The following is a 16,193-nucleotide window of genomic DNA, read 5'->3' on the forward strand; positions in this document are numbered from 1 at the left end:
TGTATCTTCTTCGTTTAGAGCAAAAACTGAATTGTAATATTATTGGTGCTTTAGAATGCAAATTAAGGATTGAACTATTGTTGTAAGATTATTGGTTGCAGAATAGTATAATTGCCATTGTTTTACTGAAATTCTTCAGAACATCGCACTGAATCTCAATGTGAGCTCTACTGTGTTTGTTCTCCTTGTGCACAAGTTAATAAAGTAGGTTGCGAGTACTCGCCATGCCAAATCTGTTTATTTTACTACAGTTTCTTCGACAATACCCCTTAGGTTTAAGTTCTTCAGATTTGGTCCATGGTCAGGAACAGGAGGGTGTGACTGCAAGTGAGGCAGGTATAAGGATCCAGAAGGTAGCACTGGAGGAGCAAACCGACCACAGCACCATGGCATGGGGAGCCATTCAAGCTGGCGGTTGTAAAAGAAATATTGTAGTAGTAGTACGGAACAGTACAGTTAGGGGGACAGATACTGTTCTCTGCAGCCGAGAGTGTGAGTCTCGAAGGTGCGGGGCTGATGAGGAACTTGAAGTTGGAAGGGAGGGATCCAGTTGTCCACGTCAGTACCAACAACATTGGTAGGACTAAGAAAGAGGTACTTGTTAAGGGAATATGAGAAGCTATGGGCTAAATGCACTGCCTGGGAGGATGGTAGAGGCGGGTTGCCTCACATCCTTTAAAAAGTACCTGGATGAGCACTTGGCACGTCATAACATTCAAGGCTATGAGCCAAGGGCTGGCAAATGGGATTAGGTAGACAGGTCAGGTGTCTTTAATGCATCGGTGCAGACTTGATAGGCCGAAGGGCCTCTTCTGCACTGTATTATTCTGTGATTCTGTGAAATTAAAAAGCAGAACCACAAAGGTAATAATCTTTGGATTACTGCCTGAGCCACAAGTAAATTGGCATAAGGTCAATAAGATCAGAGAGTTGAATGTGTAGCTTAAAGATTGGTGTGGAAGAAATTGGTTTCAATTCATGGGGTACTGACACCAGTACTGAGGAAAGAGGGAGCTGTTCCCTTGGGACAGGCATCATTTTAACCATGCTTGGACAAGTGTCCTGGTAAATTGCATAACTAGGGCTGTAAAGAGAGATTTAAACTAAATGGTGGGGTGGGGTGTGAAGGGTTCAGGTGAGGGGAAATTTAGAAAGTTAAAGAGAAAGGACAAAATAATAGTGTAGTGTAGCAATATGGGTAATGATAACCAGAGTGTGACAAGAAGGAGCTGAGCATACAAAGGTAAGAGTGCGCCAGCAAATAGGATCAGACTGGGGGAAAATGGTAAACAGACAACATTAAAGGCTCTTTATCTGGATGCATGCAGCATTCATAACAAGATAGATGAATTAATGGCACAAGTAGAAAGAAATAGGTATGATCTGATAGCCATTACAGAGACGTCGTTGAAAGGTGACCAAGGCTGGGAACTGAATATACAATGGTATTTGACATTTTAAAAGGATATGAAGAAAGAAAGATGGGGTAGCTCTGTTAATAAAGGATGAGATCAGTATGGGAGTGAGAAGTGATCTTGGCTTGGAAGATCAGGATGTAAAAACAGTTTGGGTGGAGATAAGGAATAGTAAGGGAAAGAAGTCAGTGATGGGAGTAGTCTATAGGCCCTCTAACAGTAGCTACACTGTAGGACAGAGTATAAATCAAGAAATAATGAGGGCTTGTAAGAAAGGTACTGTAATAATCGTGGGCAATTTTTATCTTGATATGGATTGGACAAATCAACTTGGCAAAGGTAGCTTTGAGGGTGAGTACCTAGAGTGTATTTAGGACAGTTTCTTCGAACAATACATTGTGGGAACAACCAAATAAAAGGCTAGTTTAGACCTGGCATTGTGTAATGAGACAGAATTAATTAATGATCTCATCGTAAAGGATTCTCTAGAGAAGAGTGACTATAACATGAAGAATTTCACATTCAGTTTGAAGGTGAGAAACATGGGTCTAAAAATAATGTCTTAAACTTAAATAAATGCAATTACAAAGGTATAAAGACATCGTTGGCTAAAGTAGGCTAGAAAAATGATTTAACAAGTAATACGATAGATAATTAGTGGCAGACTTTTAAGGAGATATTTCATAACTCTCAACAAAGATATATTCCATTGAGAAAAAAAGACTCTATGAGAAGGATGAACCATCTATGACTAACAAAGGTAGTTAAGGACACTATCAAATTGATAGGAACATCATACAATGCTACGAAGATTAGAAGTAGGCCAGAAGATTGGGAAACTTTCAGAAATCAGCGAAGGATGACTAAAAAAAGGGGAGAAATTAGAATATGAGAGTAAATTAGCAAGAAATATAAAAACGAATACTAAGAGTTTCTACAAGTATATAAAAGGAAAGAGAGTAGCTCAAGTAAACGCAGGTCCCTTAGAAGATGAGACTGGTGAATTAATAATGCAAAACAAGAAAATGGCAGAGACTTTGAACAAGAATTTTGTACCTATCTGCATGGTAGAAGACACGAAAAACATCCCAAAAATAGTAGAAAATCAAATGGCATAAAGGAGGAAGGAACTTGAAACAATCACTATCACTAGAGAAAAAGTACTAAGAAAACTAATGAGACTAAAGGCTGACAGGTCCCTTGGACCTGATGGTCTCCATCTAAGGTCTGAAAAGAAGTGGCTGCCGAGATAGTGGATGCTTTTGTTGTAATCTCCCAAAATTCCCTAGATTCTAAAAGGATCCCAGTGATTTGGAAAACTGCAAATATAATGCCCCTATTCAAGAAAGGAAGGAGACAAAAAGCAGGAAACATCAGTATTGGGAAAATGCTGGAATCCATTATTAAGGAAGTAGTAACAGGACATTTAGAAAATCAGAATATAATCATGCAGACTCAACATGGTTTTATGAACAGGAAATTGAGTTTGACAAATTTATTCGAGTTTCTTGAGGATGTAACAAGCAGGGTGGATAAAGGGGAACCAGTAGATGTAGTGTTTTTGTATTTCCAAAAGACATTCGATAAGGTGCCACATAAAAGGTTACTGCACAAGATAAGAGCTCATGGTGTTGGGGGTAATATATCAGCATGCATAGAGGATTGGATAACTAACGGGAAACAGAGAATCGGGATAAATGGGTCATTTTCAGGTTGGCAAACCGTAACTCATGGAGTGCCACAGGGATCAGTGCCAGTTCATCAACTATTTATAACGGATATTAATGATTTGGTTGAAATTTGCAAACGATATAAAGATCGATGGGAAAGCAAGTTGTGAGGAGGACACAAGGAGTCTAAAAAGGGATATAAATAGGCTAAGTGAATGGGAAAAAAATTGGCACATGGAGTAAGAACATACGAACATATGAGTTAGGAGGAGTAGGCCATTCGGCCCGTCGATCCTGCTCCGTCATTCGATAAGATCATGGCTGAACTGTGTGTCTCGAATTCTACACTCCCATCAACCCCCGTCATAAAATTACCCAATGACGCCGCCTCCACCACCTTCTGAGGCAGAGAGTTCCAAAATCGCACAACCCTCTGAGAGAAACAAATCCTCCTCATCTCTGTCCTAAAAAGGCAACCCCTAATTTTAAAACAGTGCCCCTAGTTCTGGATTCACCCACAAGAGGAAACATCCTTTCCACATCCACCTTGTTAAGACTTTTCAAGATCTTATAAACATCAGTCAAGTCTTCCCTCACTCTTCTAAACTCCAGTGAAAACAAACCCAGTCTGTCCAACCTTTCCTCATAAAACAACCTGCTCATTCCAGGTATCAATCTAGTAAACCTCCTCTGAACCGCCTCCAATGCATTTACACCCTTCATTAAATAAGGAGACCAAAACTGCACACTGTATTCAAGATATAGTCTCACCAATGTCCTGTATAACTGAAGCATAACATCCTTATTTTTATTTTCAATTCCACTCGTAATAAAGGATAGCATTCCATTAGCCTTCTTTATTACTTGCTGTACCTGCATACTAACTTTTTGTGACTCATGCACTAGAACACCTAGATCCCTCTGCACCTCGGAATTCTGCATATGAGTATAATATGGGAAATTGAGAGGTTATCCGCTTTGGTTGGAAGAATAGAAAAACATAATATTATTTAAATGGAGAGAGACTCCAGAATACTGTGGTATCGAATATGAATTACAAAAAGTTAGCATGCAGGTATAGAAAGTAATTAGGAAGGCAAATGTTGGCTGCAGTATAAAAGTAGGGAAGTCTTGCTACAAATGTACAGGGCGATAGTAACACCATACCTAATGTACAGAGTACAGTTTTAATCACCTTATTTAGGAAGGGATACACTTGCATTGGAGGAAGTTCAGAAAAGGTTCACTAGGTTGATTCCTGGGATGAAAGGTTGTCTTATGAAGTTCAGCAGGTTGGGCCTATACTCTTTGGAGTTTCGAAGAATGAGAGGTGTTCTTATTGAAACATATAAGATTCTGAGGGGACTTGACAGAGTAGATGCTGAGAGCAAGGTTCCCCTTATGGGTGAATCTAGAACTAGGGAGCACAGTTCAAAATAAGGGGACTCCCATTTCAGACGGAGATGAGGAGGAATTTCTTCTCTCAGAGGGTCGTTAATCTTGGGAATTCTGTATCCCGGAGAGCAGTGGAGGCTGGGCCATTGAACACATTCAAGACTGAATTAGACAGATATTTGATCTGTAAGGGAGTCAAGGGATATGAGGCAGGCAGGAAAGTGCAGTTGAGGCCAGGATCAGATCAGCCATGATCTTATTAAATGGCAGAGCAGGATCAAGAAGCCAAATGGCTCTTATTTCTTAAAATCTTAAACAGCATAACCCTGAGGTTTCTTGTTGCATAGGTGTATCAGTACTCACAATGCTCTTGGGGATGAATATGTTTAGGTAGAGACAGTCTTCGTCCACAGTTGAGTAAACGGCCTTCGTGTCTCCTGGTTGTAGGCAGCTGGGCCTAAAACAAAATAGATTATGAATATTAACTACCTGTTACAACTCTCTGGGGCTAATTTTAATTTTAACTTTAGGTAATGGTATAACATGGCCGATATCCAATTGGCTGCCTATTATGTAATTACTTGATTTTCCTTTTACCCCAGGTTGTCCAATGTACATGATGTATAATGTATCTTGCCTACTAGACACCTAGACAAATGGCTAGATTTGATATTAATATTGCTCACTTTGATAGCCTTCCCCGGTAACCTATCCCACAAATGTATTACCCTTTGGGCCAAACCAAATTTGACTGGCTCAGCTTTAGTCAGTCTCCTTTATAATCATCAAAATTTCGATTGGGTCACTTCAAGATTCTTCTTTCTCCAAAAAGAACATGCCCAGCTTCCTTAACCTTTCCCTCTTAATTTAAATTCTTGATAGCCAGGAATATCTTTTGCTTGTCTCTGTACCCTCTCAAAGGCAATATTATCCTTCATATGATTAGTTCATCAGAACTGGACACAGTAGCCTCGATGTATTGCTGGTAGCTGTGTAGAAAGAAAGAAAACTCAAGGAAGTAGGTAATACCCACCAGGAAAGGCCATGCTCACCTGTAGAAAGTAGCATTCCATTCTCCAGTCCAATTAAAGGTTGCTGGGGCTTTGAATCGGCCATTGCCAGTGGGAGGAGCTGCATATGGGACACCCAGGAAACGGTTAACAGTCTTCCATTCCACACCAACCCGGGTCACTTGTGATTCTCCAAACAAGATTCCATGACCCGGAAGGAAAATGGAGGTCAATTGGGGTTGGGTTTCTGATGAGGAATGGTCTGAATTGAAAAGAAATGAAAATCCATCAGAACAGGTAGAATAAGAAGAAAAGCTTCCTGGCTTGTCAAGACCACTCCTTCCACAGACCATACACAGTCAACTCTATGATGGGTTCTATCCTACTTCTCACTGCAGAAATCGCTTCCAGGAACTCCTGTGAAGTTTTCTCACTCACCAGCACAGACATGAATGTCAGGGCAGCAATCCGCGTAACCCTCACATTTCAGGTTACACTGACAGACCTCATCAGGTTGGTACTTCCCACAGCGGCCTGTGCATGACCCTCCTATAGCTGAGAAAGCACAAAAAATATTTTAATTTCCTCAAAGAATTCTACCTTTAGATTGTAAACCATGAATTAGAACACAGAAACCAAGCAAACAGGTTACATGATTACTATTTTTGTTTAACTTCAAGGGGAAATTTTACTGTTGGACAATAGGGTAAAACAGATGATGTTGAATCAGCTGCCCATTGCACATCTCTGCAAATTTTATTTCCACTAAAAATGAAAAGCGGGAGCGATATATAACAAATGGCTGCATCAATATCGCTCATTTTAAACTATCACCCAAAACCAAATTACCCCCTAGATCACTTCTTCTACCCATTTGTGGGGCTTTAAAATACCACTAAAATGAAGGGGCAAAACTTTCCAACAGATGACAGAGATTTCGACCTTCAAGAGCTGCTTGTCATTATACAATTTCCTCATCTTCCTTCTTGAAGGTATTGACTCATTCTGGGATCTAAAGCCTCTTTCAAGTGCCCATTCTTCATGTGTGAGCCAAGATAGGGGCCGGCATTTTACAAAGCTCCCGACATCAGGCTGCATGGTGGTGGGTGGGGGCCGAAAGATCGTTCTGGCAGCGGCCCACCACAGAGCCTTACACCAAAGGGCTGGGTCCGATCTTCCTTGCGGCGGTGAGGCTGTGTGGCCGTCCCCCCCAACCCCCCACCACTGGGCATCGGGAGCCGGATTAAAATATTCAAATTAGCAGAATGCAGATATTTAAATAAAATTGACTCCAATCTTACTGTTGGGCCACAATCTTCTGAGAGGCTGCCAACACTTATGCGCCTTTGCCTTCCCATCTGGGGAAAGCAGGCATCACAGTGGTGGGGAAGGGAGGAACTTAAAATTTTTTAGTATGGGGGAGGAACGGGGTCAAATTTACATCATTAGTGTCGGGATGGGGTGACCTGTGCACTTTGTTCTCCTTAGAAGGGGGGAGGTCAAGTGTGGAAGGTAAGTGCTTTGTTGGGGGAGAGGGCAAATAATGAATTTTGTTGTTGAAGGGTGGGAACGGGGCGGCAGATTTTTCATCAGTACAGTGGGGGGGGGGGCGATAAATTAAAAAAATTTATTTAGCCGTTAGGGCTTTAAATATGGCGCCAGCACCTGTGCACAGGCAGTTGACGCCACTGCTGGCGTTGGAGAGCCCGTCCCTCTACGTGATTGGGGGCCGGCGGTGGGGGGGGGGGGGGGGGGGTGCGGCAGCCCAACCAGCACATTATTGTGGGTCGCCATTTTTTCGGCCACTGCCACTTGCATAAAATCCAGTCCAGTGAGTGTGATTGGTTATTCACCCATACAGCACATATAGAAAATTAGGAAAGCAAAGAGAAGACATGAAAAAATATTGACAAGTAAAGTCAAGGAAAACCCAAAGATTTTTATAAGTACATAATGAGCAAGATGATAGCTAAAGAAAGAGTAGGGCCTGTTAGGGACCATAAGGATAACCTGTGTATGGAGGCTGAGGACGTATGGTTCTTAATGAATACTTTGCGTCTATTTTCAAGAGAGAGGGACGACATTGCAATCTGGGAGCAGTGTGAAATATTAGATGAAATTAACATAGTGAGAGAGGGAGATTAAGGCATTTTAACATCTTTGAACGTAGATAAATCTCAGGCCCAAACAAAATATATCCTAGGCTGTTAAGGGAAGCAAGCAAAGAAGTAGTGGAGGATCTGACCATCATTTTCCAATCCTCTCTGGTTGCCAGCATGCTGCCAGAGGACTGGAGAACAGATAACATTGTATGATTGTTTAATAAGGGAGAAAAAGATAGATCGAGTTTTTACAGGCCAGTCAGCCTAACCTCGGTGGTGGGAAAATTATTGGAAAAAGTTCTGAGGGACAGGATAAATCTTCATTTAGGAAGGCATGGATTAATTAAAGAAAGTCAGCACAGATTTGTTGAGGGAAGATCGTGTCTGACTAAGGTGATTGAATTTTTTGAAGAGGTAACAAACAGGGTCGAAGAGGATAGTGCATTTGATATATTCAATGGATTTTATAAGGTCCAGCATGGCAGACTGATCACAAAAGTAAAAGCCCATGGGATCCAAGGCAAAGTGGCAAGTTGGATCCAAAATTGTCTCAGAGGCAGGAAGCAAAAGGTAATAGTTGATGGGTGTTTTTATGACTAGAAGGCTATTTCCAGTAGGGTTCCAGTGGGGCTCAGTGCTAGGTCCCTTGCTTTTGTGGCATATATCATTGATTTGGACTTGAATGCAGATGATAGAAAAATTGGTGGTGTGGTTGATAATGAAGAAGAAAGCTGTAGACTGCAGGAAGATATCAATGGACTCATCAGTGGCAAATGGAGTTCTATCTGGAGAAGTGAGAGATAATGCTTGGGGAAGGGTAACAAGGCAAGGGACCACACAATAAATGATAGGTTGCTGAGAAGTGTAGAGGAACAGAGGGACTTTGGAGTGCATGTCCACAGATCCCTGAAGGTGACTGGACAGGTAAATAAGATCAAGAAGGCATACTTGCCTTTATTAGCTGAGGCATAGAATATGAGAGCTAGGAGATTATGCTGGAACTGTATAAAACAATTGTTAGGCCACATTTGGAGTATTGCAGTGAGTTATGGTCAACAAACTCGAGGAAAAATGTGACTGTACTAGAGAGGGTACAGAGGAGATTACGAGGATGTTGCCTGGATTGGAGAATTTTAGTTATGAGAAAAGCTTGGATAGGCAAGGGTTGTTTTATTTGGAACAGAGGAAGCTGAGGGGAAACCTTATTGAATTGTATAAAATTATGAGGGGTCTAGATAGAATCAATAGGACGGCTCTATTCCCCTTGGATGAGGGATTCATAAACAGGGGGCATAGATTTAGGTTGAGTTAGGTTTAGAGGGGATTTGAGGGGAAATTTTTTCACCCAGAGGATGATGGGGATCTGGAACTCACTGCCTGAAAGGGTGCTGGAGGAAGCAGAAACCGTCATAACATTTAAAAAGTACTTCACTATGCACTTGATGTGCTGTAACCTACAAGGTTATGGACCAAGAGATGGAAACTGGGATTAGACTGGTTGGCTCCTCATCGGGCTGCATGGACACAATGGACTCCACAGGCTAATTTACAAGGAGAGGGTTGTATTCCCTGGAATAGGGTTGTATTCCCTGGAATTTAGAATGTGAAGAGGTAATTGATCAAAGATTATTAAGAAAAACAGACAGGGTAGATAACAAAAAACATTTTCTGCTGATTGGGGAGTCTCGGACTAGAGGCCATGGTCTAAATATTAGAGCCAGACCTTACCCGAGTGAAATTAGGAAACACATGCAAAGGGTAGTAGATCTGGAACTTTCTTCAGCAAAGGTAGTTGATGCTGGGTCAATAGTTAGTTTTAAATCTGAGATTGATAGATTTTTATTAACCAAAGTTATAAAGGCATATGGGGCAAAGAGTTAGCATACAGATCAGCCTTGATCTTAATGAATAGCAGAACAGGCTCAAGAGGCTAACCTTCTCTGGTGTTTTAATGGATTATGAATGGGTTAGGAACCCAACTTCAAACCAACCTATCAGCAAGGTTCTGTTATACCATAGCCTGTGGACAAACAGGGTACTCGAACCAAAACCTCCAGATTTTCAAATTTTTAACTGCACACTTACAGGGCTGAATTTTATTCTCTCAAGACCACTCCTGTGGCTATGTTCCTATATGTGTCCACACATAGGCAAAGGTCACTGATCAGGCCTGGAGTCCTGGTTAATTTCCATCCCTTCCCCAGCTCAAGGCCAATATCGGTACCTTGCACCACCCACTACCACCACCCCATCAGCTAACTCAGCACAGACCAGGGAATTAACCTGGTTCTTTTCTACCTTTGTCACTCAGTACTACATTAGATAATCATTTGAGAATGTTGTTTTTAGCTCAGTGCAATATATTGACCTAAATTTTATGTTGATAATAATGGTGAGGCTCTCAGCTCTCACCGATATTATGGAGTAAATCTGACAGCAACTTCTGGAGTATGTGGGCTGAATTTTACCAGCCCCTCGATGCCGCGGGTCGCGGCGCAGGGGCCGGTAAAATTCTGCGGGGAGAAGCCCACCTCGACCCCAGTGTCGTCTAGGGTCCACTGCATATTACCTTGATGCGGGACACCGCCCCCACTGCCGCATGGTGACGGGCCCTTCATTTGAATATTTAAATTCACAATAACGAAATGTAAATGACCCTACCTGCAAGCGGCAGCCGTCCCTTGCCAATTTAATGGCCGCCGTTCATCCTCCGCGCACCTTCGGAACTCCGTACGGAGTACCGAGCGAGAACCTGGTGGGGAGGGGGCAGCAAAAAAATGTTCAGGACGGGAGGGGTGGGGGAGCGGGGAAATCACTTGTTATTGGATATGGGGATGGTGGGAAAGGGTTGAAGGACAAAAGTTAGAAGGTGGGGGGAAGTTTGGTTAGGGAAAAAGGCAAGTGTTGGTCATATCGGGCATTGAAATGACAATTGTGGAGGTTGGGGAAGGCCTCCGTATCTTTATTATCTGTTAATTAAAAATTCCGCATGCTTTACCTTTAAAAATTAAAATTTCATGTAAGGTCTTAAAGCCCTTTAAAAATGGCACTAGCGCTTGTGCAGTGACACCGGATGCCATTGCCAGGAACGCAGGGACTGCCCCCTCTACGTTATCGGGGGTGGCTGCTCTGCCCCCTCCATTTAAATGAGCCCCCGCGCGTAATATCATGGGGGCTCCTCGGCGGCACTTCTGTGTTGGAAAGCCATTGGGTTCAAAGCGTGCGCGGCGGAACCCTGTAAGTGTGCAGCTAAAAGTGAAAATCTGGAGATTTCGGTCCGAGTACCCTGTGTGTCCACAGGCTACACTAAAGCAGAACCTTGCCGACAGATTGTTGTGAGGTTGGGTTCCTAACCCACTAAAATACCAGAAAAGGTTAGAGCTTGTGCATTCATGATTAAGTGAATTTTTTACAGTGTGATAAATGATAATTATTGCCAAACCACTGCCCTGGCCCTGAAATTTAATTTTACAAGTTTGGAATCTCATCCTTTCAGAAGTTAATTAGAGTTGGAGATTAAAAAGTATATTGTTTTTTACTTTTTCTTTTACAGGCTGTCTCTTTTATCTCTCTCTGTTACTCCCATATGCCTTTCCCATTATTTCACTGACATGATTTACATGTAATTTATAAATTCTGCTTCATACTTCTTGGTTTAGACTTTACAGGGGGACTTTAACACCCCCCAAAAAAGTTTGGGTTGGGTGATGTACAATGTTAAAAATCTGAAACCCGACCCTCACCTGCCTCCATTTGCTCACTTCTGGTTTTAACAGAGGCGGACTGGGGCTGGTCGACAAATACACTCCCAGGAGGCGGGTTGGTCACTTAAATATTATAAGGAGACTGCTTGCCTCAGATTTAATCTGCATCTTAAATTCCACACTAGCCGTGTTCCTGGGCCTCAGGCAACTGGCCACGAAAGGGAGGCAAGGAATGCTTGATCCAACAGATAAGAACCCTTCCAGTACCACTTAACTTCCATTTAGCTTAACTGCTTCCACCCCCCTCGCGACTGAACACCCCCGGGCCATAATCCACTAACATGACTGCTATGAACTGAGAGAGGGGAACATGCAATGAGACCTGGGTGTTCTCATACACCAGTCACTGAAGGTAAGTATGCAGGTGTAACAGGTGGTAAAAAAGGCAAATGGTATGTTGGCCTTTATAGCGAGAGGATTCGAGTACAGGAGCAGGGATGTCTTGCTGCAATTATACAGGGCCTTGGTAAGGCTACACCTGGAATATTGTGTGCAGTTTTGGTTTCCTCATCTGAGGAAGGATGTTCTTGCTATAGAGGGAGTGCAGCTAAGGTATACCAGACTGATTCCTGGGATGGCGGGACTGACGTATGAGGAGAAATTGAGTCAGTTAGGACTATATTCGCTGGAGTTCAGAAGAGTGAGGGGGGTTCTCATAGAAACCTTTCAGGACTGAGATGAGGAGAAATTTCTTCACCCAGAGAGTGGTGAGTCTATGGAATTCGTTACCACAGAGAGCAGTTGAGGCCAAAACATTGTATGTTTTCAAAAAGGATTTAGATATAGCTCTTGGGTCCAAAGGGATCAAAGGGTATGGGGCGAAAGCTGGAACAAGCTACTGAGTTGGATGATCAACCATGATCATAATGAATGGCGGAGCAGGCTTGAAGGGCCGTATGGCCTACTCCTGCTCTTATTTTCTATGTTTCTATGACCTTTCCAATCTCACCACCCTGATGCCCCTGATCATCACCCCCTCCAATGCCTCCAATCTTCCCTTCAGTCTCTGACCCTTCCCTCCACCCCCCATCTCCCACACATTGTGTGTCTGGCATTCGCCCACCCCCAATGTCTCTGACTCTCCAATGGATTTATAGTCCCCAACCTACAATTTCTCACTTCCTATTCTTGGCTCCTTGGATGCAGGCTAGTGCCGCAGGCTTTCCCACCCATCAGCCAGCCAACCTCGAAATCTGAAATAAAAACAGAAAGTTCTGGAAATACTCAGCAGGTCTGGCAGCATCTGTGGAGAGAGAAATAGAGTTGACGTTTCAGGTCAGTGACCTTTCATCAGAACCCAGATGAAAGGCCACAGACCTGAAATATTAACTCTGTTTTTCTCTCCACAGATGTTGCCAGACCCGTTAAGCATTTCCAGCACTTTCTGTTTTTGTTTCAGATTTCCAGCATCCGCAGTATTTTGCTTTTATTACAACCTCGAAATCAGTCTGGCTGCAGCCGGAAAACAAAAACAAAAAATACAGACCTTGATGTTAAATTTTGTAGGGTCTGAGTGAATCCTACTTTTTGGAATTTCTCAACTGCAAAAGAATCTCCCGCTCTCACTTCCTCCCCACCTCCATGAGACTCACCTCCTGCTCTCTCGGCCCAGTTCCCTCTAAACTGCTGACCGCACAATTTCTCTTCCTGGCTCCAATGGTATCGCTAATGGTTTTCTGTCCTCAGGTACAGGCCCCTTTCCTTCAAATATGCCAAAGTAACCTCTCTCCTCAATAAACCAATCCTTGTCTCCTCCGTGCTTGCAAACTACCACCCCATCTCCAATCTACCTTCCCTATCCAAGTCTCTGAACGTGACGTCGTCTCCTAAATTCTTGTCCATCTTTTTCGGAACTCCATGTTCGAATCCCTCCAATTAGGTTTCAGCTCCTGCCACAGTACTGACATGGCTCTTATCAAAGTCACCCATGACATCCTATGTGATCTGTCTTCAGCATTGACACGGTTGACCATACTGTCCTCCTCCAACACCTCTCCACCATTATCAACTGGGGTGGGATAGTATTCACCTGGTTTCATTCTTATCTGTCATAGCCAGATAATTACCTGCAATTGCTTCTCTTCCAACTCCTGCACCGTTACCTCTGGTGTCTTCCAGGATCTATCCTTGGCTCCCTCCTATTTCTCATTTAGATGCTGCCCCTCGGTGACATCATCCAAAAAATGTCAGTCTACATGTACGCTGACGATACTCAGCTCCATCTTACATCTGCCTCTCTCGAGCCCTCCACTGACTCTTAGTTGTCAGACTGCTTGTCCGACATCTAAATATTGGGAAAACTGAGGCCTTTGTCTTTGGTCCCCACCACAAACTCTGTTCCCTCTCCACTGACTCCATGCCTCTCACTGGCAACTGTCTAAGGCTGAATATGACTATTCGTAAACTTGGTGTCATATTCAAGCACATCAGGGGCTTCCAAGAACATACTCATGTCATCATGAAGACCATCTACTTCCACCTCTGTAACATTGCCCAACTGCACAACAGCTGCTGAATTCCTCATCGAAGTGTTTTGTTACCTCTAGACTTGACAATTCCAATGCAAGCCCGGCTCAGCTGCCACATTTTACCCTCTGTAAACTTGACGGCATCCAAAACTCTGCTGCCCATGTCCTAACTCACACAAAGTCCCATTCACTCATCACCCCTATGGTCACTGACCCACACTGACTCCCAGTTAAGCAACGCCTTGATTTTAAAATTGTCATCCTTGCTTTCAAATCCCTCTGTGACATGGCCCCTCTCTATCTCTATAATCTCCAGCCAAACAACCCTGATACATTTGCGATCCTCTAATTCTGGCCTCTTGATCATCCCAATTTTAACTGTTCTACCATTGGTGGCCTGACTTCGGCTGCCTGGGATCTAAGCTCTGGAATTCCCTCCCTAAACCTCTCCACCTCTCTACTACTCTTTCCTCCTTTAAGATGCTTATTAAATACTACTTCTTTAACCAAACATTTGGTCATCTGCCCTAATATCACCTTATGTGGCTCAGTATCATAATTTGTTTTATAATGCTCCTGTGAAGTGCCTTGGAATGTTTTATTCCCTTAAAGGTGCTGTGTAAATTCAATTAGTTGCTGTTGTTGTAGTAGTACTGGTATTGCTAGTAGTTGTAATATCAGGGCCTACATTTCTCAGTGAGGATTCTTCAACGCGATAGGCTGAAGAGACTCACTCTTTTTTGCTCTGTTCACAGACTCCATAGATCCCTTGTAAAGGTTGCCACGCTGGATCAAACATTGGATTTGAGCAAGTCTCTGCTCAAAAGTCCACAAAGATTCTGTGGGCAGCTGTCAGTGAGCACTGTTCCTTTACTGCTCACCACAACATTTTTATATTTTTGTGCCAGATATGGACAGTTAGAAGACTGCATACGGCAGGAATATGGTTCAAAGAACAGCATGTAAAATATATCTGAATTCTTTAAAGAACAATTTGTCTTTAACCTTCTTTCACCTTTAAAAATAATGCTTAAAGAGTCAACATCTGTCATGTTTATATTTCACTGAGATGTAGTGGTGAAATCCGCACTCTGTGACTTGTTGTAATTTTGTTTTCTGCTGAGATAAGTACATCCTTGTGGTTGGTCTGTCATCACTTCTGCTTGTTAGCCTTCTTTGATGTAGATTCACAGTGATGCTGTTACCTTGCTTGATACTTGCACTGTCCACTGTTGCTGCACCATTCAGATCAAAAAGAACCCTAATTTGTGGATCTGTTAGTCAATTGTAGGCAGCAGTGGCAATAGGACTGCTACAGCTAGTTTTAGCATCCTTATGCTGTGAAAGAAAATCGTTAATCAGTGTTTCTGCTCCCAATCGATCACAAATGACCCGCTATTAGAAAGTGCTCATGGGCCAACATTGGGTGAAGGCACTCACAACTCAGGCTCCTACCTGAAGAATGGCCAATTACCAAGTTCCAGTGAGCCATTAGCACCTACGGTACTGCACATAGCATGATTGAGCACCTACAGAGGAGGAGGAGAAAAAGCTTCTGGGGTGGGGGAAGCAACAAACAAAATGGCATCAAAAATTATTACACAATCAATAAACATACCAACACTGTTGCAGGAACTCACCCTTCTTGCGGTAGACCTCTTCCGCTGATTCCTTGAGCAGAATTCGACAGTCATGGCCTTGCAGTCCAGGTCGGCAGCTGTGGGTGTCAGGGTAAAAGACGCATCTGACCCCTGATGGCTGAGGACGAAGAGAAACTGTGACACAAACACGACTGGAAACACATGCTGCAGAGGAAAAAAGCAGAAACAGGTTAGAGGTGGTCTACTATTCCAAATACCCGCTTTCCTGGACACATAAGCTGTTGTGATGAACACTGGACTTTGTAGCATGCTAATGTTTTAAAACTATGATTTTTAGTGTAGTGTAAGATGGAGTCAAAGAATTCATGTGACCTCACATCAACTCTGCTTATAAACAAGACTCCAATTGGTTACCAGGACAGCAAGGAGCCCAGACAAAAGAACCTTTTGAAAAGCAGAGAATGCAAGGTTATAACACCTAACAGACAATGGGTTTCACTTTCCTAGACTCTCAGATTGTAAACAAGGAGCCAGTGGCTCTAAAAATGCGAATGTCAATTGTGATTGCTAACAATTGGAAACAAAGGAAGGTGGTTCTGCTATGGCCAGACATGTGGGCTCTGCATAATTGAAAAAGAAAATGACTATTGGCCTTCTGTTTCTGGATAAATTCTAGACTGTGAGAAATCTGCAGGCCGGAAGGAAGACCGGAAGACAAAGTACCAGTGGTGACAGCCTCAGGAGGGAGAGAGCGAAGGAACACCTGCT

General features: G+C 43.0%; 1 protein-coding gene across 1 annotated transcript in view; it reads right to left on the bottom strand.

Moving 5' to 3' along the window:
* The window catches only part of tg (thyroglobulin), a 532,338-nt gene that overhangs the window by 276,337 nt on the left and 239,808 nt on the right, over nucleotides 1-16,193 (bottom strand). Inside the window, exons 43-46 of the mRNA XM_068032631.1 lie at nucleotides 15,465-15,629; nucleotides 5,929-6,045; nucleotides 5,533-5,752; nucleotides 4,844-4,937 (exon numbers count right to left, since the gene is read on the bottom strand). Coding sequence (XP_067888732.1) covers nucleotides 4,844-4,937; nucleotides 5,533-5,752; nucleotides 5,929-6,045; nucleotides 15,465-15,629 — 596 coding nt within the window. The remainder of the gene's footprint in view (nucleotides 1-4,843; nucleotides 4,938-5,532; nucleotides 5,753-5,928; nucleotides 6,046-15,464; nucleotides 15,630-16,193) is intronic.

The sequence above is a fragment of the Heterodontus francisci genome, chromosome 5 (genome assembly GCF_036365525.1).
Source record: "Heterodontus francisci isolate sHetFra1 chromosome 5, sHetFra1.hap1, whole genome shotgun sequence".
NCBI classification, from domain to species: Eukaryota; Metazoa; Chordata; class Chondrichthyes; order Heterodontiformes; family Heterodontidae; genus Heterodontus; species Heterodontus francisci.